The 27,859-nt window shown below is 39.9% G+C and overlaps 2 protein-coding genes across 2 annotated transcripts; both read left to right on the top strand.

The window, feature by feature from the left end:
* Nucleotides 1-14,579: 14,579 nt before the first annotated feature.
* fetub (fetuin B) lies at nucleotides 14,580-20,995 on the top strand. Its single transcript, XM_084355830.1, has 7 exons — nucleotides 14,580-14,866; nucleotides 16,547-16,657; nucleotides 16,905-16,992; nucleotides 17,217-17,383; nucleotides 18,262-18,375; nucleotides 18,694-18,780; nucleotides 19,876-20,995. The coding sequence occupies exons 1-7, from the start codon at nucleotides 14,651-14,653 to the stop codon at nucleotides 20,617-20,619; spliced, it is 1,527 nt and encodes a 508-aa protein (XP_084211956.1). The 5' UTR covers nucleotides 14,580-14,650; the 3' UTR covers nucleotides 20,620-20,995.
* Nucleotides 20,996-23,884: 2,889 nt separating this feature from the next.
* On the top strand, nucleotides 23,885-27,550 carry LOC311258268 (fetuin-B-like). The gene is made up of 7 exons (XM_084354421.1): nucleotides 23,885-24,252; nucleotides 24,435-24,548; nucleotides 24,697-24,775; nucleotides 25,216-25,382; nucleotides 25,616-25,729; nucleotides 26,805-26,939; nucleotides 27,117-27,550. Exons 1-7 carry the CDS (start codon nucleotides 24,055-24,057, stop codon nucleotides 27,369-27,371), a joined length of 1,062 nt encoding a protein of 353 aa, XP_084210547.1. The 5' UTR covers nucleotides 23,885-24,054; the 3' UTR covers nucleotides 27,372-27,550.
* Nucleotides 27,551-27,859: the final 309 nt, after the last annotated feature.

Below are 27,859 nucleotides of genomic sequence, written 5' to 3' on the forward strand. Positions count from 1 at the left end.
AAAATACCGGTATTACCATTGAAGATGCCCCCGCCACTTTCAAATCGTTTGTTTGCAGCATTTTGGGTACCTGGCGGAAATGATAAATGGCAGTAGAGTGACTGATAAGACACGGACAATATGCAAGCATTGTATGAAAATAATGCCGTACAGCGCGGCTAATACGAGCACGATGCAGAGACATATACATGTACAGCACCACCACAGCTCGGTACTCAAATCAACAACTGCACTATTTGCACTCTGTATTGACAGAGTAGAACTTTGATTTGGTTTTGCACATAATATTGTTTGCACTTGAAAAAAAGAAAGAAATATTTAATTTTATTTATTTTATTTTAACTTTTATAAATTTTAGTTTTAGTTTCAATTTGTGGAAGAAGAAGTTTATTAAAAGCTCATGCTTACATCATGCATGTAAAGAGTTATAATAAAACATTTCAAAATGCATGTGCAACTCCATTAAATAAAAGTCTGTTGGTCCAGTCATATATTTTGTCATTGTAGTTTTCTTAAAATCTCGTCTCGTCTCATTCTCGTGAACCCAATATTGTGTCTTGTCTCGTCTCGTGAGCTGAGTGTATCGTCACACCCCTATTATATGGTCATCATGACATTAGCTATGTATGGTCTTAGATTCTGGATCACTATATCGTGATATGAGATAAGTTGGTTTTAAAGGCTGCATTATATTAAACTGTAATTTTCTGAACAGATCAAACTACTTTTCAACTACTTGTTCTACTTTAACTGATCTACTTTTACTGATTCTGTGGCCCAGTCCTAGCATTTGTGAGGTGTTTTTGATAATACAGCGTGATGTTCATTTTGTAAACTATGGTCCCATTTAGAGTAAAAAAGATGATAAAGCAGCGCAGCTTCAGGGCATCACTACCTGCTGGTTGATAAGTCTCTTCCACAGCAGGTCCTTGGATTCTTAGTCACATCCAATCAGGATATTTTGTCCAAACCAAACGTTGATGTCACAGTGGATTAACACTTAGTTATAACAAGCTAGGTTACTGATAACAGATGACTGTCACCTTCTCATTAATGCAGAAATAGGTATAGAAAAAGGCCTTCCCTATTTGTGCTCTTTCCCATGTAGACTTAACAAATTAAATGACTGCCAACACGTCCTCTACTTTTGACGAAAAATCTCTCAGTATTGAAGGACTGCACTTGACAACCAAATTCTGTCCTCCTGCTCCAGCTCCCATTGGTTTGATGTCCCTCACATTTGTTGTCAAAATTACCCCTTCTAATTGAGCACACCAGAAAAGTGCTCTCAGACCAACTGTTGATCACATTCAAGTCTTTTTGTGTAACACTAAAAACAATGTGTTTTTGACTTAAAAAACCTTCCATAATGATGAAGTCATGATTGTTTTAGTATTATGCTACATTTTGTCACGGTGGGGTTTTGTTTGGAGCCAGAATGCAGAGGCCTGAGGCAGCAAATCAGTTTAAAGGTATTTAATTTTGCGACAGAGATCTTGAAGGAGTGGGAGACGAGGAGGGCAGGCAGGCAGGGTTGTCTGGTGGCGACGTGGAGGAATCTCAGATGAGCCAGTGGAGCTGAGATTTGAGCGGAGAGGCGCTGGAGGTTCTGCACACGAGGAAGGAAAATACATGAGCATTAGACAAAGCCCAGTAGGAGGAAAAAACACTTGAGCTCAAGCACAAGAATAATCGCTACACTAGAAAAACTCTGGAATCACACAAACTCGAGAGATAGAGCAAAGGTATAGTCACCATGCGAGACGGAACAATCTGGCACCGGAGTGGAGAAGAGACCGGGATGATATAGCTGAGGTTGATGAGCTTGCCACGCCCACAGACACACACAGGGAAAGGAGCAGGTGAGGGAGCAGGGAGGGGGGAAGACAGATAGGGGAAAAAACACAAACAACAAAACCCCCTACTGCCACAGTAGAACCCTGACACATTTACTATGTTGCACCAGTCAAACTCTGCTGGTCATAGTCCCCAGTCAGCTGGACCTTGACCTTACAATTACAGTTTAATGGTTCATAAAGTAGACACGGCTGTATAATGTCACATACGTCAACACACACCATCTTTCTACAAATATCACTATATCTGTTGTTATGTCATATAAACACTGACTCTGACAATCAAAGCCAGATTGACCACGCGCCCCTCTAGAGACAAACTTTATAGTCTGCAGACTTTCTGTAAGTGTTTTCGGGAGTCATGTTGTAGCTTCGGGCCACAACAGGCCACAACTGCTACACTGGAAGATGGTCTGCGTAATAACAAACGTCAGAGTCTCTAATGTGACAGGAAGAAAAAGGGAAGCGCTGTGTATTGTGATAATGTCAGAGAGCATATGGTTTATTACACATCCAGCATGTTTTTAATATCAGAAGACAGCCTGTCAGACCTTGTATTTCTGCTTTAGTGCAATATGTCAGTGGTAAATATCACCAGGGGTCCTGATAGCAAATAAACGGCTCTTGGTGCGCTGTGGCTGTGTCGGTGGTGTTTGCAGCTTGTATATGGGCAAATCTTGAAAAATTCAAAAGAAAAAAAATCCAAGATAAATATATAGCAAAATATTTTATCCGCTATGCTGCAAAAATATTTTAAAAATATTGTCTTTTTTGGGCTTTTTCCTGCCTGTGTTCACCTGTACTTTATTACTTCATTGGCTGATCAGTCCTTGTGTATTGAGTCCGTGTGTGTTCTCCCCTCACCTGTTGGGTTGACTGCATTTTCAACATCTTTTTGCTACTCATAGTTGTTTTTATTTTGTTCTTAGATTCTTGCTTTTAATTGCCTGCATTTTTGGTTTTTGGATTCATTTGTTACTAAGGCTCATTTCCTGTTTCGTTTGGAGTCTTTCATTTGAGTCCCTTTTTGCTAAACATAACAGTTACAGTGACATTTGTTATTTTCATTTTCATTTTGTAGTTTATTTTTTACCTTTGATCTATGATCCTGGGAACAACAATCCCACACTTTCAAGGTTTTATTAAAAAAACAGGAACCTTGTTAAAGCTCAGACTAGATGGCACTAGAATGTTGTGGAGCAGTTCATACTGTACAAAAAGAAGGTTAATCAAAAGTGGATGACACAACAAGGCCAATCAGCAGTGAATACATTCGCTAAGAGCATGAAACATTTGTTCAGATTAACTTGACTTCTGCAAGCCAATGCATTGATTATGCTGATTCCATTTAAATAAACTAATTTCAATACAAAATATTTCCCTTTAAATGCTGCTGTACACTGACTTTTAGAGTCAAACTTCAAGGGTTCAAGGTGCAGCTTTAGAGTCATTATACAATACATTACACAGTGAAATGCAGTGGTTGTGAAAATAAATACACAGCAAAGTTAGAGGGAGCGCCTGGCTGCTGCATCTACACCAGCTGCCACCGTGGACTATAGTTGGGTTGCACTTCTCATTCATTCAAGTGCACAATCCAATAAAAATTGATGGTTTGTAATCATCAGTTTTTAGTGGAAGTAGCAAATGTAGTCCTTTGCTGTGATTGCTAATGGACTGAACCATTTAAAAAAATAAATTTCAGCTGAAAATGGGCCTTTTTCTGCATAATGTAGTCTGTTTTTATCACATTCAAGAAGCTGTCAAATGTGTTTACTTGTGTGTGCATGTGTATGTGTGTCAAAGTGTGTATTTGTGTATGTGTGTGCCGTCAGTCCATTCACTGCCAGTAAAATGGTCACACCAAGTTCTCCATTAGCCAGTCACGAGGTGTGTAATTTGGGACATTAGGGTGTATTCAGTGATGTGTCTCCTTTTGTGTGTCATGGAAAAAGCAGTTTGAGGCCACTTTCCTCTAAACTGTTGTTCAACCTCACACCTAATCACAAGGACAAGAGCATTTTAAACAAGAGTGTAGACCCTTAAGATTTAAAAAAAAAGCTCCGACATGGTTATAAATCAAAACGAAACGAGTTTTTAACCTTCATGAATCACCCAAAATGTATTTGGATAGTGATGTGAAAATCAATGAAGGAACCCAGATGAGGCTCACGGTAATGTTAACCTCTGTCTATATTCTGTTTATTCAGTATTACTTTTAGGATTCTCACTCCGTGCGGCACTAAAGAGCTTTTTGAAACATCTATGTCTTGCTGTTACATAATAATTCAATGTCATCTGCACAGTAATACAATTTGAGGATGGAACAGCTAATTACAATGTTTTGAGTCAATAAGTTTTACATCCACCATACCTGATTCAGGCACTCTTTGGCCAGTCAGCAACAAAACATGCTGTGCTCTCCTTCCAAGGTTTATCAAAATTAGACTGGCAGTGAAGCAGTCACATCCTTTAAAGGTCATTTAATATGGAAGCACATGACCGCTGCACTGCTTTTTATGGGTTGAAATTACTGATACAATAACGACGGAATAATGCAACTCTATAAGAAGATAAAGTCTTCACTAATGTAAACAAGTATTAATGATAAAATGTACAGAAGGTACAAAATATTTAATAAAAGAAAATGGTTTATGTTGGTTAATTTGTTAAAAGTGAATTTATCAATGTTTCCACTAGGGGGCAGAAAAGCTCCACAACAAGTTGACAGATGCACAGCTGCAACATATTATCATTTTAGTTGTTATGGCTAATGTGTTGGGAAACAGTTGCATTTCTACAACAGACAGAGCAGCATTAGCATTCATCTGGATTCCTACTTTTTCCTCTGATGGGTCCAATGTTCATTCTTTGAGCTCTGGTAGGTCTGCAGCTTCTTAGAAAAATGTCTGGCTCTTTGGCTGCAACCTGTTTGACTTAAACAGCTGCATGCCACTTGATTGATGAGATTGGTGAGACTGAACTCTCCAGTAAAAACAAACAATAAATGGAAAGTTTTCCATGGCTCATGAAAAAAGATAAGATTGTTTTCATCCCCCTTGTAGAATTCACATCATCTTCAGTGGAAATTTGATGAAAGCTTCAAGTTTACGAGTTGTGATGCTGGTCACATTTTCAGGAATGGCTGAGTCCATGGAAGTTTATTTTCCAGTGTATGGTTAGTTAACATTCTTTGCTTTTCTTTGTAATTTTATAATATCTCTGAGAAAATTTTAATAGTCCCAACGGCCTCATCTTTTTCCTTTCATGTCGTTGTATTTCCTGCATTACTGTATGTTACCCACTCAGTAGCTTGGTAAACTGTAAACTGACGCAGGTTGCCCAGCAGTGGTGTTCTCACGACTTAACCACTTGAACGTCAACCATATCATATACACCACATCCCACGTCGCAGCCACAAGCTCACAATTTCCATTAGAAGGCAGCAACATTTGAGCGTGGCCACACTCCAATCAGTTATGTCACAGCAGGTGTTTTGCTATTGAGAACAAGTGGAAGACATCTGCATGACATTACTGATTGGTGAATTTACATTACCATACCACCTCTACGCAAAACAATCAAAAAAGAACAACATGTTATGTAACACCCATAAGAGATTCTGCGTGTGTGTGTGTGTGTGTGTGTGTGTGTGTGTGTGTGTGTGTGTGTGTGTGTGTGACATACTGCATAGAGCACTCACTGAACTGTGTTGTATCTCCTTGAGGGACGACTGGCCCACCGGCACAGTGAACACAGAGATGGGGAAACAAAAGCGACTGTAATCTAATGTGCAGCTCAGTTTATTAAAATAAACCCACCTACACTGCATTTTATCAATATCTTTACATCATAAATAAGAAATTTAAACATGGGAAATACTCCTCTTGGTGGGCTTGTGTCTATTCATATTGCTTTGGTTAATACGAACTAGTGTTCCAAATCTGTTTATTAAAGCTATAATATGTAACATTTCTGTATTAAAATGCCCAAAAACAATTTGTTCTTTGGTATATAATTTGAGTCATGTACTTAAATCATCCTAAACTTTTCCAACAATGTTCAAACTGGAGAAATCTGACATTTTGTTTAAGGAAACTGTGTGTTTAATTGGTCCCTGTTAAGTTTACAAGACTAAACTTAACGTGAACAAACTTTTCTGCCTGAGTGACGAAGCTAGATTTTTATTAGCAATGGTTGTTGTTGAACAGTGAAGACAACAACTCCCATGATCCCACGCTACTCACGTCTTTTGTTTTTGGATGTTTTCATTGAGTCACCCCTTGTCGCAGAAATTACATATTGTCCATTTAAATTGTATTACCATCGCAATAACACTGATGGTTAATACTAATTCAGTCAGTGGTGACATCAGCCTAACAATGAATTAGACATGACTAATTTTGTTTGGTAGGTCAAATAAATATATACATATATATATATATATATATATATATATATATATATATATATATATATACATGCATTGTTCTAATATAGAAAATGATGGACAGGACTGTTCTTCACCTCCACATTGTCCATTATTGTCTTTTAAACAGGTCGATCACACCACTTATATAATAGCAGTAGTTGTAGTAGCTGCTGAGAGCTATTTTAAGTATATTATTGTCTTGAAAATTTGTTTGTTGATTACTTTGATAAATTATCTCACAAATTACAAATTATTTGCTCAGGGAACAATATGCTTTTACAACATAATTGTTTTATAATGGGGAGGAGGGGGAGAGGACTGATCTGTTCACTAAAAGCATTTTCACACCAAGTACAGATTTTCATCCAAAATATATTTTCACAAAAATGTATAAAAACTGATTTTATGGACACACAGCTGCAGTACATTCATGTGGGGGAATACATATTCTGATGGACCTTGATGTCAGTGATTTTATTAGCTGATGTCCAGGTCAAAATGGGAGAAAACCTTATCAATTTGGTCTCACAGCATCCACAACTGTTTGACAAACACCAAAATGACTACCTCCACAACCAGGTCAAGGACAATACTGTATATGACCTGAGATCACCCAGCAACTGTCATACAATGATGCTAATGTAACTGATGTTCACTTGCCTTCGTTGTATGTTGGTCACGGAAAGGGGCTTTTGGGATCCAGCAGGGACCCTTAAATGACCAAATCTGCCTCAAAAATATTAAAGTATGAGTTTAGAGAATAGTGTGACCTCTTATTCTGAGTCATTTCTTCAGTATTAGGAACTATGTAGTGTTTTTTTGCATTCATATTGATTAATCAGTTTATTTCATCATTTACAGTCTAAGGAGTTCAAACAGTCATTGTGCCAAAACAAAGTGGGCCGGAGAGAAGAAGTGAAGACAAAAGTTCTTCCAAGTCTGAGAAACACTGTGATCATTTTTACATACTCCCCCACAGTGAGACCTGGGAGTCGGATGAGATGAACTGTTTCTCAGTCATGACCCTCAGGCAACAGTTGTTCATCATCTCCCCCTTAATTTATTCCTCTTCTCCTGTGCTGGCTACTGCCCTCTGATATGAATCACTACTGATAAATCAACTGTTCGGTGACGTCAGAGATCTGTCGTTGTTCTGCTGAGGATGCTCTGAATATGTGAGGTGATGACCTTACATGTCGTCATTAATGCGAATGCAACAGAATGATATTTGATGATGACTGAGTCTGTTTCTCTTTGGAAATGTGTGTATATACTCTTTATATAATGTGTTTGTCATGACATTTTCAGTTCACATTGCTGTAGCATTATATGTACATGTTATCTTAGCCTCTTTCTCTGAATAAAGATTTTCTTTTGATAGTTATTAATTTTTTTAAATTGTAAACCAATTAGGGCCATCTCAGCTTCCACTGCAGCATTGCCTCACACAGGTAAAAAAAAAACATACTAAATAGAGCTGTGTGTGTGTGTGTGTGTGTGTGTGTGTGTGTGTGTGTGTGTGTGTGTGTGTGTGTGTGTGTGTGTGTGTTAAAGCAAGTGTCAGCTGATGATCTATTGTTAAAATATACTGTAGCACCACCTTGTGTCTGATTTCAGACAGTGGACACTCAAAGTAGGTCCCTGAGAACACAGTGCACAGTATTTCCAGGAACTGAAAGGAAAACTTGGTAAGAGTTCAACCTTATCTTTATGTCCTTGTTATACATTAAATCAGTGGAGGTTACTGTCACGCATACAATTACACACAGTACTATGGCAGTGCCTTGGACAAGGGCACTCACAAGAGAACTGATCCAGGACAAATCAGGATATGTCAGCCTCTGTAGTGTAGATTTTAAGCATCAGCACGCTATCACATGTTTACTTTTGGATTTGGTTTTCATGTCAGGGGAAACCTGGAAACACAACCACAACCTTGTTGCTGTGCGGCCACAGTTCTAACCACTGGGCACCCTGCTGCCCAAATTGTCATAATCACAGGTATTCATTAACAGAATCTAAAGCCTTCACCTGATGATGTGGTCACAAGTTGAGCAATGTTTTACTGGTTTCAAAGCCAAAACTTTATTCTTTCTTCTGTGTTTATCTGGTAAACATCATGGAGGTATTAAAGCAACTACCTCTGTCCTTCTTGCTCTGTGTGCCAAAGTGCTCTATGCCCTTTCCAAACCTGTATTTTACCAGGACATGTCATATCAGAGGAGCACTTAGTCATCCCTCTGCTCTGGCTGGTCACCAGAGAAGGAAAAATCTTTAGTTCTAATATTAGAGGCAAAAAAGAGGACTGTTTGGACTGAAGAGGAAAGGTTGCGTTGTTACCTGAATAAAAACAGTCAGCTGAGGTTGAGCTTATCAGTCTCACCTCACAGTTAGAATTTTATCATCCTTACATTCATACATGTAACAGTGTCAAGTGTGTGGTGTTCTTAAAAAAAAATTAGATGCAGCAGAGGCCAACATGTTCTGATTTTTGACCTAACTATAGGTCAAGCTTAATATATGTGCTAGACCCCACACTTGAAATAATACATCATGGTTTTGGATCCTCCTTGTACATTTCAGTTTCCATCAAATGCAAATGTTTTCCTGTCCCGTTATCTCCTCAATGAAAACTATGAGATCATAAAACTCAGATGGATCCTGTGCAGGGCCATCACAGCATTAAGGCATTCCATCCAAGAGTTAGCAAGGTAAGTGGTAAAAGAAGTATTCAAGTTCTCAGTAAACAGCACTTTAATTTATTGTATAACAATTCATCATACATATGGTCATTAAAGGTTCAAATTAAATCTGAATAGTTATAACTGTCAGATAAATGTGGTGTAGAATTGTCCCTAATTACAGTTTCTGAGTAAATGTGCTTCAATACTTTTTATTATAGGTTGAGATATTTCCCTCTGGACCAATGAACCAAACTGTTATACCAACAGATTTCCCAACAATCAGCATGGCTCCAAATGGACCCTAGCCCTACACGAAACCATAACTCTTGCAGGTCAGGGCCCCCTTTATACATATTAACACTTGACCCATAGAGTACAGAGTCTGTGCACAAACTAACTCTGTCTGTGTGCTGAGCTTGCATTGTCATGGGTGATCACCGTGCCATATTCATAAAGCTGTTTAAAACAGGAATAAATAAAGGCTCCTGGATCCAACTCCCATACTTTCCACTTTTTTTTTTGCTTTAACCTCTTATCATGGAGTAAATTATTCCACAATGTAATGGCTATAGAAAAATTACACCATCTGTGTTTACTTGGTTCCCTCTAAATCTCGTTTTCACTATGCCGTTTTGTACGCTGCTGGACATGAAATCTCCCGGGAAAATGAAGGCTGACTGTCGATCCAGTCTGGCTGGCTGCCTGTCCCCATTTTTGTCTGCTTTCACATCTCCATTGACGACTAAATGAATGAATAAACTCATGTTTATTTCCCTCAAGAAAACGGAAATGTTCGAGTTATTTTTATGGCAGCTGCACCAACAACAATACCACACGCTCGGGGACAACTTTCCCAGCTGTCTGTTTTCACTTTAACAAGACAATAATCAACAATCATCAAAGCAAATGCATGCAGAACAGCATTTGGATTCTTTACAAGCTCAAAATATACAGTATAAAATAAGTTAATACAAAATCAAAACACAAACAATGCCACGTCACATCCATAAGTACATTGCTGTACTGGAGGTAGAGGGTGGCAGAAGTGGTAGAGTGTGGGCGAGAGAGAAAAGGGGTTCACAAGGAGACACAGTCAATGGACAAGGCCCAGAATTAAACCAAGGTTGCATGAAAATATTTATGTTTTCCGAGGGTGCTGAATTTGAGTTTATCAAGATAAGGCAGCCAAATAAAACCTAAAAAAAACACTGATTGTAAGAGGGCAGAAAGGTAAGAAAGGTAAAAGTGAGATGCAGCTATCTTAAACTGTTATTGTCATCAGTCTGTAACTGTAATAAGGATGATAGCCCAGAGGTATTTCAAAATCTAAACGCTCTGTCATTATGAGATGTTGGACCAGATATGGAAAGATGTTTCGTGTTGAAGGATAATCTGAATACTGTACTGATTCCAGATTGAAGAGTGATTGTTTTACCACTGCAATCGTCACCAAATTTTCTGAGGGGAAATGGACGAGAGCCACATAGTAAAGGAGACAGAGTAGCAGGTTTGCCTGAATTGACTCCAGCTGGACCCAGAGAGGAATTGTATACCCCCATCTAGTAGTATCAATCCAATTTCATCTTGAGTTTTTTTTACTGACTTTTTGCTTAGCTCCTGTAACGACCTGTGTCAATGCCCGAGAAGTTATTACTGTAAGCATGTGAACCGTTTCATCATCTTACATATATGTTTTTCTTCCATGAAAGAGAAGAAACTGTAATACCCTTTTGGAGTGTCAATATTTGTCTAGCTTTGAATGACCAGATACAGTATGTAAACCTTCAGCTCCACCAACCTGTGCTCAGTTCTGAACTCATGTTATAAAGTTTTTAATAGGGTTAAGTGAGTACTTGACCAAAACAAGCATCCATTACAGATAATGTACCTTTTATGAGTACGAGTGTCATCCAAGTAAAATGTGTCAATATCTGTACTTGTGATGATGGAAAATCCTCATTGGGTAGCTGACTGAAGTTTATTCAAGTTCATATAAAGCTTGTTCTATAAATACACCATATGGTTAGCGGTGATTCTTCGATAGCACTGCAGGGATCGGGACAAGCGTGTCATCGCTTTAAGACACACCTTCAAGCAGGCAGCCCAGTTGTGGTGGAAAAGCAAAACCCCCACAGTGCTGAGCTGCTTCTCTCACAGGTGAGCGGTGGTGTTGTCCACCTGTAAATAATTGAATTTCCTTGCGTTGAACACAAGGGACATATGCCTGTAATTATGGACACAAAACAAAACTAGTAGTACTCACACATCCCTAGTTTTTAAACCATGACTGCAATTTTCTTTGTCACCTAACCAACACTGGACATGCAGACATTTGTTGTTGAAGAAGACAGCACATTTCAAGTGCTTGAATTTGAATTTGTACATTTTTAAAAAGGCACATTCGGTACACAGCATTTGCTTGCAAAACTCAAATATTGTGAGTAGTGTTTCTGCTTGCGGCTTGAATAATGACTGTGCAATATTTGCTTTTCTGTATGTTGTAACAAATCCACAGAAAAAAACTCAGTGCCTGTTCACATGTTGTTTTATGGTTTGGATGTGTTTCAGGCTCAAATGTCACACTGAGTTTTACTGTTTTGGGGGTTTTTTTTGTTTTTTATTTAACCTTAACTTTCATGTTTTTCAAGTCTGTTTTTCTCATCTAATTGAACCAGTAAATAACATAACAAATCATTTCATTTAGTTTGTGATATTCTTATTTAATCCAGTTCATATTAGACAAATATCTTGTTCACAACCAATACTTCACATTCACTTTGAGAGACATACATTATCCTCATCATGATCCATAAAAGTCCCGCTGGATCAATGACCTAATTCAGATTAGTATATTTGAATGGTCATGTCCCAATGATTCGGTGTCTTGCGTAAGTGTACCTGACAGAAGTTGCAACACAGCAGCTGCACAAGCAATATTGATTTTTGGCCTGTTGATTCCATGGATTGTTTATTTTTTAATGACAAAGGTCACATATTTCACTGACACTGCAGGGCCTTCACCAACAGCAAAAAGAGGCATCTCTTACCTCTCGGTGCAGCTGCTGATTTGTGAGGACCAAGTGATTTTGGGTCAAAGTTCAGGAATGTGCTGAAGCGTAACATACCCTCTGCTTAAAACAGTCTAAAGTCAAACTGTTGATACTCTCCAAACTCTTAATCTTAAGGTATCTGCTCACGGCTACCTAAGCCATTGTAAGGGCTTGGTTAGATTGTGATTAAATGGGAAAAAAAAAAAAAATCGAGGGTGAAATGAGACACAAACCTTGGCCGCTGATCCACATCTCAGACTTCCACACCGTTACTTTTTTTTATTACATTGCAGTACTACAGACACTTGACAAAAGAGAGTTGCCATTGGACATTCAAAATCGAATGGTTTGTGTAGCGATTTTCTAGGGTAATATGCAATGGTGGAAGAAGTACTCAGATCCTTCCCTGAAAGAAAAGTACCAAGCACCAATGAAGTCCTGCATCCCAAATTCTACTTAAAGCAACACTGTGTAAATTTTAAAGTGATTCTGGATAAAGAAGATTGTGTTACAGTGGAGTTTTTCTCTAGAACCAAATGCAGAGATCAGAGGCTGGAAATCAGGTTTTAAAGGAATTTATTGAGGAAAATAGTTCTTGGAGGGAATAGCGGATGAGTAGGGCAGGCAGGCAGGGTTGTATGGTGACAGCGTGGAGGGAACTCAGGTGAGCCAGTGGAGCAGGAAGCAGAACAGAGAGGCGCCGGAGGTTCTGCACAGGAGGCAAACACAATACAAACGTGAGACAGGGAAAAGACACTGAGCAATAACCCGAGAGAAAATCTCGACTGTAGAAAAATACTGAGACGAGCTAAACACAATCAGCACTGATATAATCAGCATACGGGACGGAACAATCTGGCACCAAAGTGGAGGTGAGACCAGGGTTAAATAGCAGAGGTAGATGGGCTGTTGAACTGCATGTGCTCCTCTCCGCTGCTGCAGACACCGCTGCCACGCCCACAGACACAGACACACACAGGGAAAGGAGCAGGTAAAGGGAGAAGGGAGGAGGGAACACAGACAGGGGAAAAACACAAAAACAACAAAAACCCTGACTGCCCCAGTAGGACCGTGACGCATCTGGCTCTTGTCTTTAATGGAAATGTGTACTATCAGCATTCCCTCCCATGTGACTCATGGGTGTTTATTGGCTCCAATCTGATCAGTTGTGATGAAAACACAGCACCCGAGTTAATGGTCTTCCATCCTTCTCCATTCAAGCAGAACTCAAACATTGTGCAACTCTCACCTGAAATGTGACAAAAGCGAGATGTCTAACTCCTGACGAACTTCCATCATCAGCTCCAGAAAATAAATGACATGTCAAATTCAGAATGTTGCTGCTAAAGACTTTTTAAAGCAAGTTTAAAGTCTTTTGGATGTAGTCTGATGAGGTCTATAATCTGCTGCTTTCTACTTACCTGTTTGTCCAGTCTTCTTCGTGATGCTGAACATGACACACAAAAAGAAAAACAAAGACAAGCTTATCCACTGGCAATGTGAAAGGAACCGGTCCACACGGATTTAAAATAAAAGAAAACCTGCATACACTTGCTAATTTTGGTGAAAAAAGTATATAAGTTTTTACATAAAGATGTCTTTAAAATACTGGTGACTTACTCTAAGCCCTTGTAGAATAAAGGGGTATTTATAGATGAAGGTTCCATTGTAACTATGGAGTCTATCCAAGTAACTGCTGTAGCTACACCATAGCTACTACACTGCACTACGACAGCTACTTGTTTCCGATTGGTCTTGTCTTGATGGTACCCCAGAAATTAAGAGAGTGATCATTTGAACCCAAACCATGATCTTTCCCTGAACCATTACCAACTGAACGCATACACATTTCAAGAGTTTTGCAATTCTGTGATTACCATCCAGTACTGACCGTTTACAAAATCCTAAAATTCTTCTTTAAAATCACATAAATGCACCAGTCAGTTAAAAAGTCACTGCAGGCCACTACAGCTGCATTGCTTTCTGCTTTACTGTGATATCATCAAAGCGCAGATGGGTCACTGCATTAATGATGACAGTGGTGACCTGATGCTGCTTAGGTCAGATGGTACTGTTTGTTGTTGAATGATTAATATGTTTGAGTGGACTTCAGTCTGATTTAGATCATTCTTTAACTTTTAGATTATGACTGCTGTGTAAGGATTAAGCTCAAGAGTGGATCAGGCGACTTCCAACCCACTCCTTATTGATCCCAGACAGATGAGTTGGACTGCAGGGCTGACTGTCTCCCAACTGATAAACACTGATAAATGAACTGATGCAGCATTCCTTGATATGACAGGGTGTTTTGAGAGGGGGTGCAGGTCAATGGTTATGTTTACCTGAGATGACAAGGACAGTGATTTTGTGAGTGAGTGAGTGTGAGTGTGAGTGTGAGTGTGTGTGTGTGTGTGAGTGTGTGTGTGTGTGTGTGTGTGTGTGTGTGTGTGTTTGTGTGTGTGTGTGAGAGAGAGAGAGAGAGAGAGAGAGAGAGAGAGGGCGTGCTTACAGTACACAGCAGCAGGATATAAAAGGTCACCCTACCCCTCTCTGGGCATATCTCGGACCAGCCTGTGTGTGAGTGTGTGTGTGTTTGAGAGACAGACAGCATCATCTCAGGTCTTTACCATGAAGCTCTGTGTCCTGTTATCGTTGCTGCTGGCGTTGGGGTGCATGCACGTCCACGGTGCACCGGTGGAGCAGGATGGCATGCAGCAGGGTTCGTGTGAAGACGCCCAGGCGAAGGGCGCTGCAGGACAGGCTCTCATCAAGATCAACCAGGACCGGCAGGAGGGCTACGTCCTCAGCCTCCACCGCCTGTCCAATGTCCACATTACCAAACATGTGAGTCACGCCACTATGATGATCATTTAATATTCTTGTTGCAGTATTGTTTCCCTGTAGAGGGCTATGTTTCCAACAGAATAAAATAATTGAGGATTTAAGTTAAAAGGAGGGCAGTTCAGTTTGATTACAAGAGCACTTAATTTTCTGATTGGTGGTACAATCCATATCTGTCAGACCACTTTATGTTATCTCTGCTGAGATCTGGAGATAGAAAAACACGACCACAAACAGATTCATAATGGATTCCATTAAATAAATCCACACTTTAAAATTTTAATTGAATTTTTAGGTTCCTAAAATGTCCATCTGTTTCACTGTTAGTGCCTGAGTGCAGTGATATAAGTCACTTAACTCAAGTACTGTACTGAAGTACATTTTTTTATGTACCTGTACTTTACTAGTTGCTCTGCCATTTGTAGGCTGCAGAGCCAAAGCAGCACATTTTTAAATTCATTTCTGACCAGTTAAATGCAGATTAAAAAATACACTGACTCCAATAATCAGAATAATGCTGAATATAGAATCTGATAATAATAATAATAATAATAATAATGGTAATGTAAGTATGTGGATAATTTACTGTCACTTGAGCTTAGGAGGCTGCATTTAAGCTTTGGTCTACATGCAGGCCACTCTATTATCAGAACCATGTGGTGAGTCCCAACAATACATTAATTAACATAACATACTTTTGATATTCAGTTACATTCAATACAATATACTTTTAAGACCTTTTCCCATGGAATATTAATATGGGTGACTCTCACTTTTACCAAAGTAATTTTTTTTTTCAAACAATATCTTCACTTCACTACTCAAGTAAGACTTTTGGATACTTTTTAAAACACAGCCTGATTGTGAAACATTGTTGGTCAAAGTTGAACCAAATGGGCCGTTTTAATGGTAATAAATGTAAAACTTTTAGTCACAAGTGACAGGTTTAGATAAGTGGGTTACAGAAGAACACGTTGAAAGTGTTTGTCTACAATTAACCATATGAGTAAAAGATTATTATGTTACATTTCAATAAATAGGTTTTGAAGGCCACAATTATCCAAATAAGATGCAGGTTCTTAAAAGAGGAATTTTCTTGGAATAGTGAAATGATTTGTTACATTCAAGATTAAATGAACCCGAATTTTAAATCTATGATGTGATCATAGGACTCTCCATTAAAACCCACACTCATTCTTTTTCTACTATTGACCAACTACAAGTGTTAAACTGTAGAGAAACTGATGTTTGCATGAAATACAGCAACAACAAAGTAAAAGTGTGTTAAACTAAGCTGATTAGCAATACATGAAAAGCTATAGCAAGGAAAAGTCATAAGAGATGATCAACAGTGATATCCTTATAAAAACTGATTTTTGTTTGAGGTTTGAAATTCATTATCAGTTATTTATGACTGTAATTATGACTCAGACGACAAACATTTAAGACGAGGATGTTATTGACGACAGGTCAGCTGTGTATTAGGAGAAAGACCTGTTCTGATCTGGCCATACCAGGGATCTTTAGAAGAGTAACAGCTGATAGTGAAAGTTTCATTCATCATCAGCCATTTTAACGATCACACAATGAAATGAAGATATAATATCCATAAAGATGTTACTGAATGCAATAATAGCTTGATCATTTCCTGATGTGTGTACGTTCTGTATTTGTGTGTCACAGGGTGAGAACGGTGCAGTTTTCTACCTGACTCTGGATGTTGTTGAGACCAACTGCAGCGTCCTCAGCAGGAACTACAAGAACTGTGAGGCTCGTCCCACCCACGATACACCGGTTAGAAAACACAAGCTAACACACACACACCCTCGTATACAGGTTTAGTCAACATTCATGCACATGATATATGCAAGCTTTATGTTGTCTACTCTTAAGTCTCCTGTTTTCATATCATTACTTAGTCTTTTCAGTGTAGTATGATGATAATTCTACTTTCTTGTTCTTCCATGAAAGTCGTATTTATTTGTATTTGTGCAGCACGCTAAAATATCCCCTGTGCTTATTATTGTGTTGGTCTGTGCAGGTTTATGGACAGTGCAAAGCTGCCATCTTCATCAACAGGGTGCAGAGAGTGGTGCGTCTCTACAAATATGACTGTGTTATCAGACCAGGTAAAAAAACAGACTGTTTATAAATTCAAATACAAGAACTCACCTTATTATTATCTGAAATTAAGTTACCAAAACAGGCATCTTGTTCAAATATTCACTGAGTAAATATTTGAACATGAAAAATCGTCACCATTGTTGAAGGTGAAAGCTCCCAAAAGTCTTCAGCTGGACTTCAGTTGCAGTATAAATCAGTCACATTTAAAACCACTTTTCTCTCTGCTCAGTTCCTGCAGGTAGGGTGAGTGAGATCTGTCCCGACTGTCCATCTCATATCGCCTTTGACAACGCCGAGGTTCAGAAGGCAGTGTCTCTCTCACTGGAGAAGTTCAACAAGGAGAGCGGGTTGGCCAATCACTTCTCTCTGCTCAAAGTGTCCCGCGCTACCGCCGGAGTAAGTGTTCCACATGTCCAAGACATCATGAGTCAAAACGCAACAGGTCCACACTTTCTGACAAATCACTGTACAAAAACTAAGGGTCAGTTTCCGCCAAAATAATTTGTTTTGCATTATTTATCTATTTATTTGATAGTGACAAATGCAGAGGCAGACAGGTATGTGGCTATGCGCTGTAACCATTTATCTGCCCCAAAGGTGTTGTGGAATTTTTGCTCACTTGACCATTCAGGAGAGATGAAGAAGACTCAGAGACACAGATGACTTACGTTGAAGTAGTTTATACAAGCTTGATCAAGGAGGAACAAAATAACAGCACAACTGTATGCAGAGTGCATTGTCAAGCCAATCCTCCCGACCCTTCTCTAGTTTCAGGTTATATCCTCTAAGCTCAGGAACATGGGAGACAGTTAGTCTGCTTGCAGAAGGCTACAGCCGTTTTGTAAACATACAGTATCTACAACAGTTTGGAACTGTTAAGTTTTGCGAAGACCATGAGATATAAACTCATAGATCAGATATCACTATGCCCTCATCGGGTACCTTTATACAGGTTACGTACAAAATCTTATCCTTCAGGGCCATAGAGAGTTCTGGGCCATAGATTTTTCTCCCACTAAAGGTTTTTGAGTATGAAAGCACTTTATTTAGGATGTATGTCAGTTATTGATGCAAAATCAGATAAGTCTTTCTGGTTAATCCAAAATCTTGCCATGTAATATTGTCAAAATATAACTAAATGCACAGCTTCCCTCTCAAACCTCCTGACCGACTTCCCATCTGATGTGTGTTTGATGGTTTGAAGATCTTGAATCAAAGATATGGTTATGCATATTCCTTTGTCACCAGTTTAATTTCTTTCCATGTGTATCCAGATGGCCATGAGCATGTATTACGGCGTAGAGTACACCATCCAGGAGACCACCTGCCCCAAGAACACAGAAGCAGTGACGTCTGAAAAGTGCCCCCAGATGACCTGCGAGTTCGCTGTGAGTTGCGACAAATTGCTATACTTTCACAGTATTTTTGAACATTTTATTAGTTAAATTGATTGTTTTTAATATTTATTTTGCATGTTGAAAAGAGACATAGTAACCCTTCATGTATTAAACAATGCTATACTGTCACTGAGTACAAGCTGAAGAGAAAAGGCCAAATAAAATGAGACAAATATATCTTTTGAGAAAATTAATCAAATCAAAGACTCTTCTATCCTTCCAGCTTGAAGTGGAATAATCCAGGTTATTATATGAGTTTTTAATGCTTTCTCCTCTCTTACTTGTTCCTTCTTGTTCTTCTCTCCTCAGCACAAGGGCTTCTGTAAGGCATCCCTCTTCAACTCCCCCAGCGGTGATGCTGAGACCAGTGTGGAGTGTGACATCTATGAGCCTGAGGTAAGACTCACCAAGCCATGATAAAACACAGTGTCACACTGATTTACTTATTTTGTTTTCTGTAGCTTTGTTTAATGTGGTTCTGTAGTGACGGGAACAATCACACATCAAATCTATAAGACCTCAATTATAGCAATAATCAAATGTGATTCATTCAGAGCTGCTGACTTCAGAGATAGAGTTGTGTAACAAAGAACAATCTGTCCCGACTGATTTGATTTGAGACTTGAGACTGATAGAAATATAAGTATCAACTTTGATTTGGTAAAATACCAAAACATTAAATGAAATTTAAAAAAATAGGCAAGACAGTAATAAGCAGGCCTTACAGAGCCACCATGTGTAAATATTTTGAATCATACAGTTCAAAAGATGTGGTTGAAAGCTTGACTTGACTTGGGTGCCCTGAAAGCTGACTGACAGAGGAGTGTCACCTGTCACATGACACGTTTTGCTGCTCTGTTTGGATGTAGGTCCGTCTACTGATCAAATATGAATGAAGATTATATTCCTGCCTATTTCTTGCCTGAAAGGCTCTCAGAAACATATTTTAGAGTACTGTTCAGCTGTGATACAAAATCATTTGTGAACAGGCCACCATTTTTTTCGCGCATGAAAACAGACCAGCTACATCACATATTTTGTTGCTCTGATTGGTTAATTAATTCCATTAATTACGTTTTGGAAATCTGAAATGAAATAATACATTTCAGACTAGTACGCATTAGCAAATTAGTCTGGCAATGCCAGGTAGCACTCGTTTTCTTTCACTGCCTGACCGTTTTAAGGAACTGTGGACTGTATTTATTTTATATTAGCAGACTCAGTTTCTAAACTAATGTAGCTACTGTTGCTCTCTGTTAGCGGAGGGTTATCATAGAACAAGCCTACAAAAAATAAGACGCCAATTGAAATAAAGTATAATTATCCTTCACAAGTTGCTCTGAAAGACTTTAGACTCAGAGACGTCATTGTCATTGTGTCTTTATTGTTTATTATCACGGTGGTAGCAGAGGAGGCACACATGTTAAATTCTACCAGTCAACCCAAGCTGTTCTGTTCTGAAGATCACCAAATTATCTTTGTGTTCTCCAGGCTGCAGATACACAGAAGAAACTGCATCTGCTGGGCGGAGAGACAGACCACAGCCACAATGCCACACACACACACGACCACGACCATGACCACGCACACGCTGCCGACAGCACACACTCACACGACCACACACACGACCACACCAAGTCCCACGATCATCATGACCAAACCGGGAAGCACGCTGACAACAGCGACCACCACCACACACACGACCATGACGGCGGCAGCCACAGACACGCTCACGCCCACTCCCATGACCACGGGCACGGTCACGATCACGTGCACGCTCATCACGCACAGGCGCACAACCACAGCAGCGACTCGCCCAACCAACACCACGACTACAAGCACGCCGACGGCGAGCACACCCATGACCACGACCACGAGCTCGCTCTCGACCACGACCACAAGCACGCTCACCTGCACGAGCACGAGCACCACCACCATCACCATGACCACGACCACGAGACAACAGCTCACGACCACCCAGAGGGTATGGTGAGGATGCTGCCCGCCATGGGCCAGCCCGTGACCCTGCCCTCCTTCCCTGATGTCCCCGCCGGTGGCCCTGAGGTGGGCGTCATCCTGCCCCTGAAGCCCGACCCCCAGATCCCTGGAGGGATGGAACCCACCATCGAGGCCTTCCCCACCGCCGTCTCAGCCCAGTGCTCCCCGGCAGCAGAAGGAACCAGCCTGGTGGAGAAAGTCTTCGCTGAGGACCCCATGTTCAAGCCAGCTGCATGAGGAGGCTCCTGCTCACTTAGGAACTGAAGAGATTTAAAAAAAGAACTCACACAAAGACACAGACTGAAGTGTAGTATAGACAAGAAGTTGAACAGATTTGCTCCAGACACGATGTAACACACTTTGACTGCTTCCCGGGGTAATTCCTGGGGAACATGTTGGTTTTTACAAGCAAATAACATGTCACATTTCCTGTCTCTCCTCACTTCGGTATAAAAGCACAGTCATAACATTTCTCTGTTGGTGGGAACCTCCGTCAACCACACAGATGTTATTATTGAGTCATTGTGTAATCAAACTGGCAGACATGAAAGTTTTATGTTTGTATGTTAACTGTGCTTGGCTGTGCAAAGTAATTAAAGATACCACAAACATACTCATCCTGTTTTTGTATTAGTACCCGACACTGTTTGTGTTTCCTGTTTTTCCTCATTTCACTACTGTCAATATCATCAAGGAAATAATCTTTAAAAAGCTTGTGCTAATGAGACGAGCAGAATCATTATCTTAAAACAATATTGTCATTAATAAAGTGGCTGTGTTATTAAATTGCTGATGGTCACTGAAGAACAACTGAATCAAAAAGTCTATTAGAACAGGCTTTTTCCTGATCATTTCTAAGTGTTTAATCAAATTCAAAAACATTCCGAGCGTTCTGTGACCTGTCTTCTCTCTATGTGTACAAGAGAAAATTGGGATAAAGAGATGACGCACACAATCTATAAGAACGGACTAGAAAAAGCACTTAGACTTTACTGATCCCCACAAGCCACAGCATCCTCACAACTCTTTAATCTGTATCTTGATCCAGAGCTGCATCAGAATTCACATTGTAAAAGATGATCATTTTTTTAAAATATCCAAATGTTGGAAATGATTTTGGCTGTATGAGAAACTTGGTAAAAGTTAAGTGAATCAGACTCACGTGCAGAGTTATTCAATCTAAATTCACCATGATGCCATAGCACCACCTTGGGGTTAAATTCTATTACATTTCACAGGATTTAGGATATTTGTAGTTTTTGTGGTCCCTTGTTTTGCTTATTTGTATCATTAGCTATACGAGTGACTTGAAACCCAATACTTAGATTTAAAAGTGTATTCATCAGCTGCTGCTTCTCTCCGTTTGTCCACCATAGTTGTCTTTTGGGAAAAATAAATCCAGCCGTCGCCTGTAAGCAGTGAATCATGGAATAGAATGGGCTTCAAATGATTCAATGGTTGGATCTTTCACGGCACAGGAAAGGAAGGCTTCGAAATGGGACAGCCTTGTTGTGCTGCAGTGACAGGTTCAGCCTTCCAATGCAGCCTTCAGAGGATGCAGCCCCAGAATCGAGACACAGCTAGGGATTCCAACGTTTCAACTACATTTGGTCAGAATAATATACTCAAAAAAGTTGTGGCTGTTAACATGTAAAAGTCCAAGACTGAAAGATGTTGGCAGACCACACTATTTAAATCTTGCAGAACAGTGCAGAGTCTCAAATGTGGTGCAGATTTTGTGACAACTGGGTGCAATCTGCCCAAAGGAGTTAGATTCTGATTCTGATTCTGGAGATCCTGCTAATAGACAAACATCACCTCAGTGCACTCACTCTCTGTGTGGGTGCACATTATCTTTATCTTATCTTATCTTATCTTATCTTATCTTTGTGGACATTGGTCGAACTCTGCAAACTGTGCTTATCTGCGTTCTGGAGCAGTGCCACAACTGCAGTTCTGGTTAGTTGTTAAAGTGAACCAGAAGAGTACACTCAGTGAGGAATCAGCAGTCAGTGATGGAATAAAAGTTAATTTTTTATATTTTTTAATTGTAAACACAACATGGTCCTGACAGTCATAAATTTGGATAAAAAATTTAGGCTGATTGATCCAGTAAAGCTGTGACAAATACAGCCAATATAATAAAATCCAATGTACAATAAAGTAACTTGTAACACACTTGTAAGTAACACATGAGGATCACAAGTCTACTTATCATCTCAACAGTGTTACATAGACAAAATGCAGTCACTAATCGGGCTTTTATTTGACTTTTTAATACTTCTATGGAGACCAGGAGTCGTAGCTGAAAAGAATATCAATAGATCTGTAGAAACTTCTTAAAGGGCACTTTGTAGTTTTGGGGAAGACAGTTTAATCAGAAGAGAAAGCTCTTCATCGTCTAAGCAAACTGAATAAACAAACTGTCTTTGGTTTCATGACTGAATAAACTGAATAATCAAACTGACCTTAAAGGACAACACAATTTATTCTGTTTGACTTGTTTATATTTGGCGGACCCTGCCACCTTTCTAGCTTCAAACGATGTTCTGGGGACCTTGTTTTCCTCTGAGAACAGCTTGTTTATTCAGTATTTTAAATATTTACCTCATCAATATTGTAAATATTAAAATTCTAAGTTTGAATTTCTTCTCCAAAACTACATAGTGCCCATTTAAAGCAATCCATAATTCACTCTGCTGTTCCTCTGTAAACTCACCCAAATTCTATATCAAGCAAAAAAATAATAATAATGGGACAACCATCTTACAAAGACATGTATCTACTGTGAGTTGTTGAGAAAATAAAAACTGTTTATTCCTTAATGTTAAATTCTCAGTCACTGTTGTCTGACTGAGTAAATGAAAGCTCAAGTGACCCAAGATACTATTTCCCCTATACTGCTGTGCCACAGGGAAAAAAGTATGAATACTGGCTTTACCCCCCTCTATAAAAAATCTTTGGCTCCACCATTAGCTGCTTGCTTTTTCGTGAAAGTTATCTGTTTGAATTAGTCATTTGCACTTAATGTATTAAACCGCTGACCATGCTAGCACCTAAAGGAAGCTATGTATTTAGCTATATGTATAGTAAAAAGATGTTTTGAAGATAACCTACATACAAATGGACAGTGGAGAGGTGGTTTATGCTGCAGTAGTCGTTTGCAGTTTCCAGAGTTTGACATTTGTTTTCACTGTGACTTGTACTTCTTTTGTAACTGTTGAGAGACCAACAGTCTCTGCTCAGGAGCAGCCTACAAACCTCTCACAGTGTACTTGATACTTGCAAAAAAGCTCCATGGAATTTGTTGCAGCACTTTCAGCAACGACAGTGTCACATTAAAGAAATGAAATTATTTGAAAAGTTTTTCTTGAATTGAATTTCCCCTGTTCCCCAGTGTACTATGACCCTCCAGTCAGCCTGAGCCAGCCATTGGCCTACAGAGCAACAGATAGCAGCTGTTTGCTCTTTTTTTTAGGGAGAGGGGAAAGTCCGGCATCAGTCTCTCATCTGTCCGTCTGAACCCTGTCTGGAAAATCTACGATTATAGGTCTTTCAGAACAGGGCCTGTGTGGGTCTAAATGTTAAATTATCTACCCGGATAGGCTTTGGCAATTAGAGTTTTCATTTGGCCTGATCAGTGCATTTGAGTGTGTGTGTCTGTGTCTGAGGATGAGTGTGTACCTGCTGGTCCTGTGTCTGGCTTTGCTGCAGCTTGAGGTGAGAGCCAGTCCAGACCCTCCAGGCTGCAACAGTCCTGAGGCTGTGAGGGTGGCAGAAGAGGCCCTGGAGCAGATCAACCAGGACCGGACAGATGGATACATCCTGAGCTTCAACAGACTGTACGACCTCTCTCACACTCCTGACAAGGTGAGGGTGAACACACTCGCACACATGCACATACACTCACATACACACTCAGATGCAAAAAAAAACCCTACTGTCTTGCAACACACTCTTGCGACAGTATGGATGGACCAGCAGCATGTCTTGTAGAAACTAGAAAAAAAATATTAAGGACTAATAGTGCATGTGCATGTCTGTGTGTTCAGGAGAAAGGTGTGTCACTCTACAAACTGACCATTGATGTCATGGAAACCCAATGCCACATCACCAGCAGGAAACCATGGAAACAATGTGAAGTCAGAAGTATTGGTGACGTTCCAGTAAGTACCCCACGGTGGCGCATCGTCACTCCTCCAGATCAACTCTTCGGTTGGCTCCAACAGACTCAGCCTCGACCCAGAGGCCAACTTAACTCATCTGACTTTTAAATGTGTTTCTGATGCTAAAATGTGTGTTTGTGTCCTTCAGGTGTACGGAGAGTGTGAGGTATCTGCCTCCATCGGCTCTGAAGTCAAACTTCAAAGCTACTCCTGCGCAATACGTGAAGGTAGATCGATGGACTCATTTAGACTGTCTAGCTTTTCTTCTTCTTTTGATAACACAAAAACACATTTTCAAATTCTCGGTCAAAGAAGTTGTTGTTGGCGCTTCACTGCCTTGATTCTGTAAATGTTAGTGAGGTGTGAAATTAAAGATGCTGACTTAGATTGAATTTTTTTTCTCCGTATATGCTCTGTCCCGAAATACCTCCTGAAGGCAAGTAAACATGTCATACATGAGTGATTTTGCAGAGTTGCAGCTGGAATGCAAATATCTGTTCGTGACAAAATACTATCAGCTTTTTAAAAACGTGTTTTATAATAGGTAAAGCTGCCAGAAGGAAGAGAGGGATGCTGAAGATAGCTGAAAGTGTACCTGTTGTACTTGAGTTTAATCACTGTGTCTTAGCTTCGTTTCCATTAATCTTCCTGTTGCGCTCCTGTCTAGTTCCTGCCACTGCAGTGGTGAGTGAGTGTCCCGACTGTCCCACAGCCGACAACTTGAATGAGCCCGTCGTCAAGGAGACAGCCAATCTCTCCCTGCAGAGGTTCAACGAAGAGAGCCGGCTGGCCAATTACTTCACTCTGGAGAACATTACAAGAGCCAGTTCACAGGTTTAAAATAATAATTATTATTATTTTTATAATAATAATAATAATAATAATAATAATAATAATAATAATAATAATCAAGCAATCAAGTTAAGAATGTTTGTTCTGTGTAGGTTTTGGATATTATCACAGTTATTTAGTGCTCCTGAGGCTACACATTTATTGCTCTGTTCTTTAAATAGTTTACAGGTGTGTAGTACTCTCACATGTGTGTATGTCTTTGTATGCCATTTCAGTGGGTTGTTGGTCCGTCCTACTTTGTGGAGTTCACGATTGTGGAGACGGTGTGTCCCAGGAATACAGACGCCAGTGAACTGAGCAACTGCAAACCAATGGACTGTCAGTTTGCTGTGAGTCGCACACACGTAGTATCTATTATCAATATGTATTATTTATAAGTTTATCCTTTGGTATCCCTTGATTGAAACTGCACTACATTTAATTTGAGATTCTGTTTCTTGCCTTTGAACTGTAAAGCTTTTCATTTGTGCTGTATTCTTATCCTTTGAAGCACATTGCATTGCTTTGACGTATGAAATATGCAATGGAAAAAAAATTGCTGTGCCTTGCTTTGTCTTAAACGTATTACAATACATGATTTACTGTGCTTAGCCAGCAGAAGGACTTTGTATCGTCTTAGGCTAAACAAGTATAAAGGAGTCAGCAGATGGCTGATGGTTAGATGTGAAGTAAAGTGAGGGTTAGTGTTGGGGACGATTGGCTGTAAGCCACTGGGTAAGAGCCATCGGTGAGTGTCTGTAGCCCTAGTTTTGTGGTGTGTCCCGCAGCTTTGGCACAAGTCGGCCCTGGTAAGCGGCTTTTCTGCCGACTGAGCATGTAGAAAGAAATCACTCTGATTGGCTGTTCAGCTAAGCGAATCCATGCACAAGAAGAGAAACGGAAAAAGAAATGGAAAGCCCACTGAGCCTGTTGCTCAAGTATCCATGATATCACCCATTAAGTGCCGTTAGTCCTTATTTTTCTCCTCTGCTTCTTCATCAGTGCCATTTGCAACACTTATTCTTGATTAGAGGTGGCTATATTAGCAAGAATGGTGAGAAAATAATGGCAGACACTGCTTTATCATAACAGCGGTGTGTGTATCTACAGTTCTGATCCTTGCTTTCCAGCTTTTGAATGACGTTTACAGACTACCACTACCTAGTGGTCTCATGTAGGCGCAGAATGTACAAGCTTGTTGGCCACCGACTATGTTTGTTTTATAAAAGCTGTATGAATGGAATTCAAAAATGTTTCTCGTATTCAGCTTCATGTCCACTCCTGTGTAAATTTACGAAAGCACTTTAGGCTTCAATAGCTAATTTATTTACATTTTTAAACTCCTTCATTCTATTGCTCAATCTTTTCTGCCTCTGAACAAGGTGTTACCACAGGCTCAACTACTCTTGATATCTCTCCTCTCAGCATAGAGGCTTCTGTTCGGGCTCACACATGGCCGTCGAGGACCAGTTTGAAATCAGACCCTCTGTTGGAAAGAAGGACAGCTTGTTTCAAAATCGGAAAGCTGTTAATGTGAAGTGTGAGATCTACGAACCTCAGGTACCTGCTCCACCTGCGGTGATGCACACACTACACTATATGATATCCTGATATCTGACATCTAGACTATGAAGGCTTTCAGAGGCCATTTCTTCAATGTTCCAGATGTTTCCTCAGATCAGAAGAAGTTGAAACAGTTCGCCACGCTGTCTCTTTCGCTTCTCTTTTCCCCTGTAGGCTGCTGTTGTGGAGGAGCAGGCCCATGCGAGCGCAGACAGCGGGCACACTGTGCAGCAGCACAACCACACACACCTGCATCGCCATGAGCACATGCACTCAGTCACACCCAGCTCAGACCTCGCTGTCTCCAAGCCACGGGGCTCCCTCGGGACTGTGGTGAATCAGCCTGCTCCTGTCAGGTCCTCACCTGCAGCCAGCTCCTGTCCCAGTCCGCACAGACACAATCTGGGTATAGTTAAACTCAGGCTCTGATTGGCTGGACCAGGATGGTTGATTTTTGATCAGTTATTCAGCTATAGCTTTCCTGCATGTTGTGATTAGTTAAGAAAGACAAAAGGACACAGAAATAGTAAGCTAGAAGTACAATATAAAAGGTTGTAAATGATCCAATTACATTGATTGTTTGATTAAAGCATTTGCATAACGGGAAATTGCATCATTTTCTGGAATAACATGAATATAAAAATATCTGACCAGGGTTCTGTGGGATTGTAAAAATTAAACTTTTTCCATCTTAAATTACAAGTTAATGGTTCTTGTTCCCTATCACTCCAGATCATGCTTAAGAATCAACCAGTTTTTACATTTTCTTTGTATCAAAGTAATCCAGTGAGAGAGTAAATCCATGTGTTCATTGCAAACAGGAAAAACAGCTAATTTGGCATACTTTTAATACTGTTTAAATACTTCCTCTTTACACCTTTACATCAACACCAAAGACTTACGGGAACCATACTGTA

This window comes from Pagrus pagrus (assembly GCF_965226575.1).
Source record: "Pagrus pagrus genome assembly, chromosome: 6".
NCBI lineage: Eukaryota > Metazoa > Chordata > Actinopteri > Spariformes > Sparidae > Pagrus > Pagrus pagrus.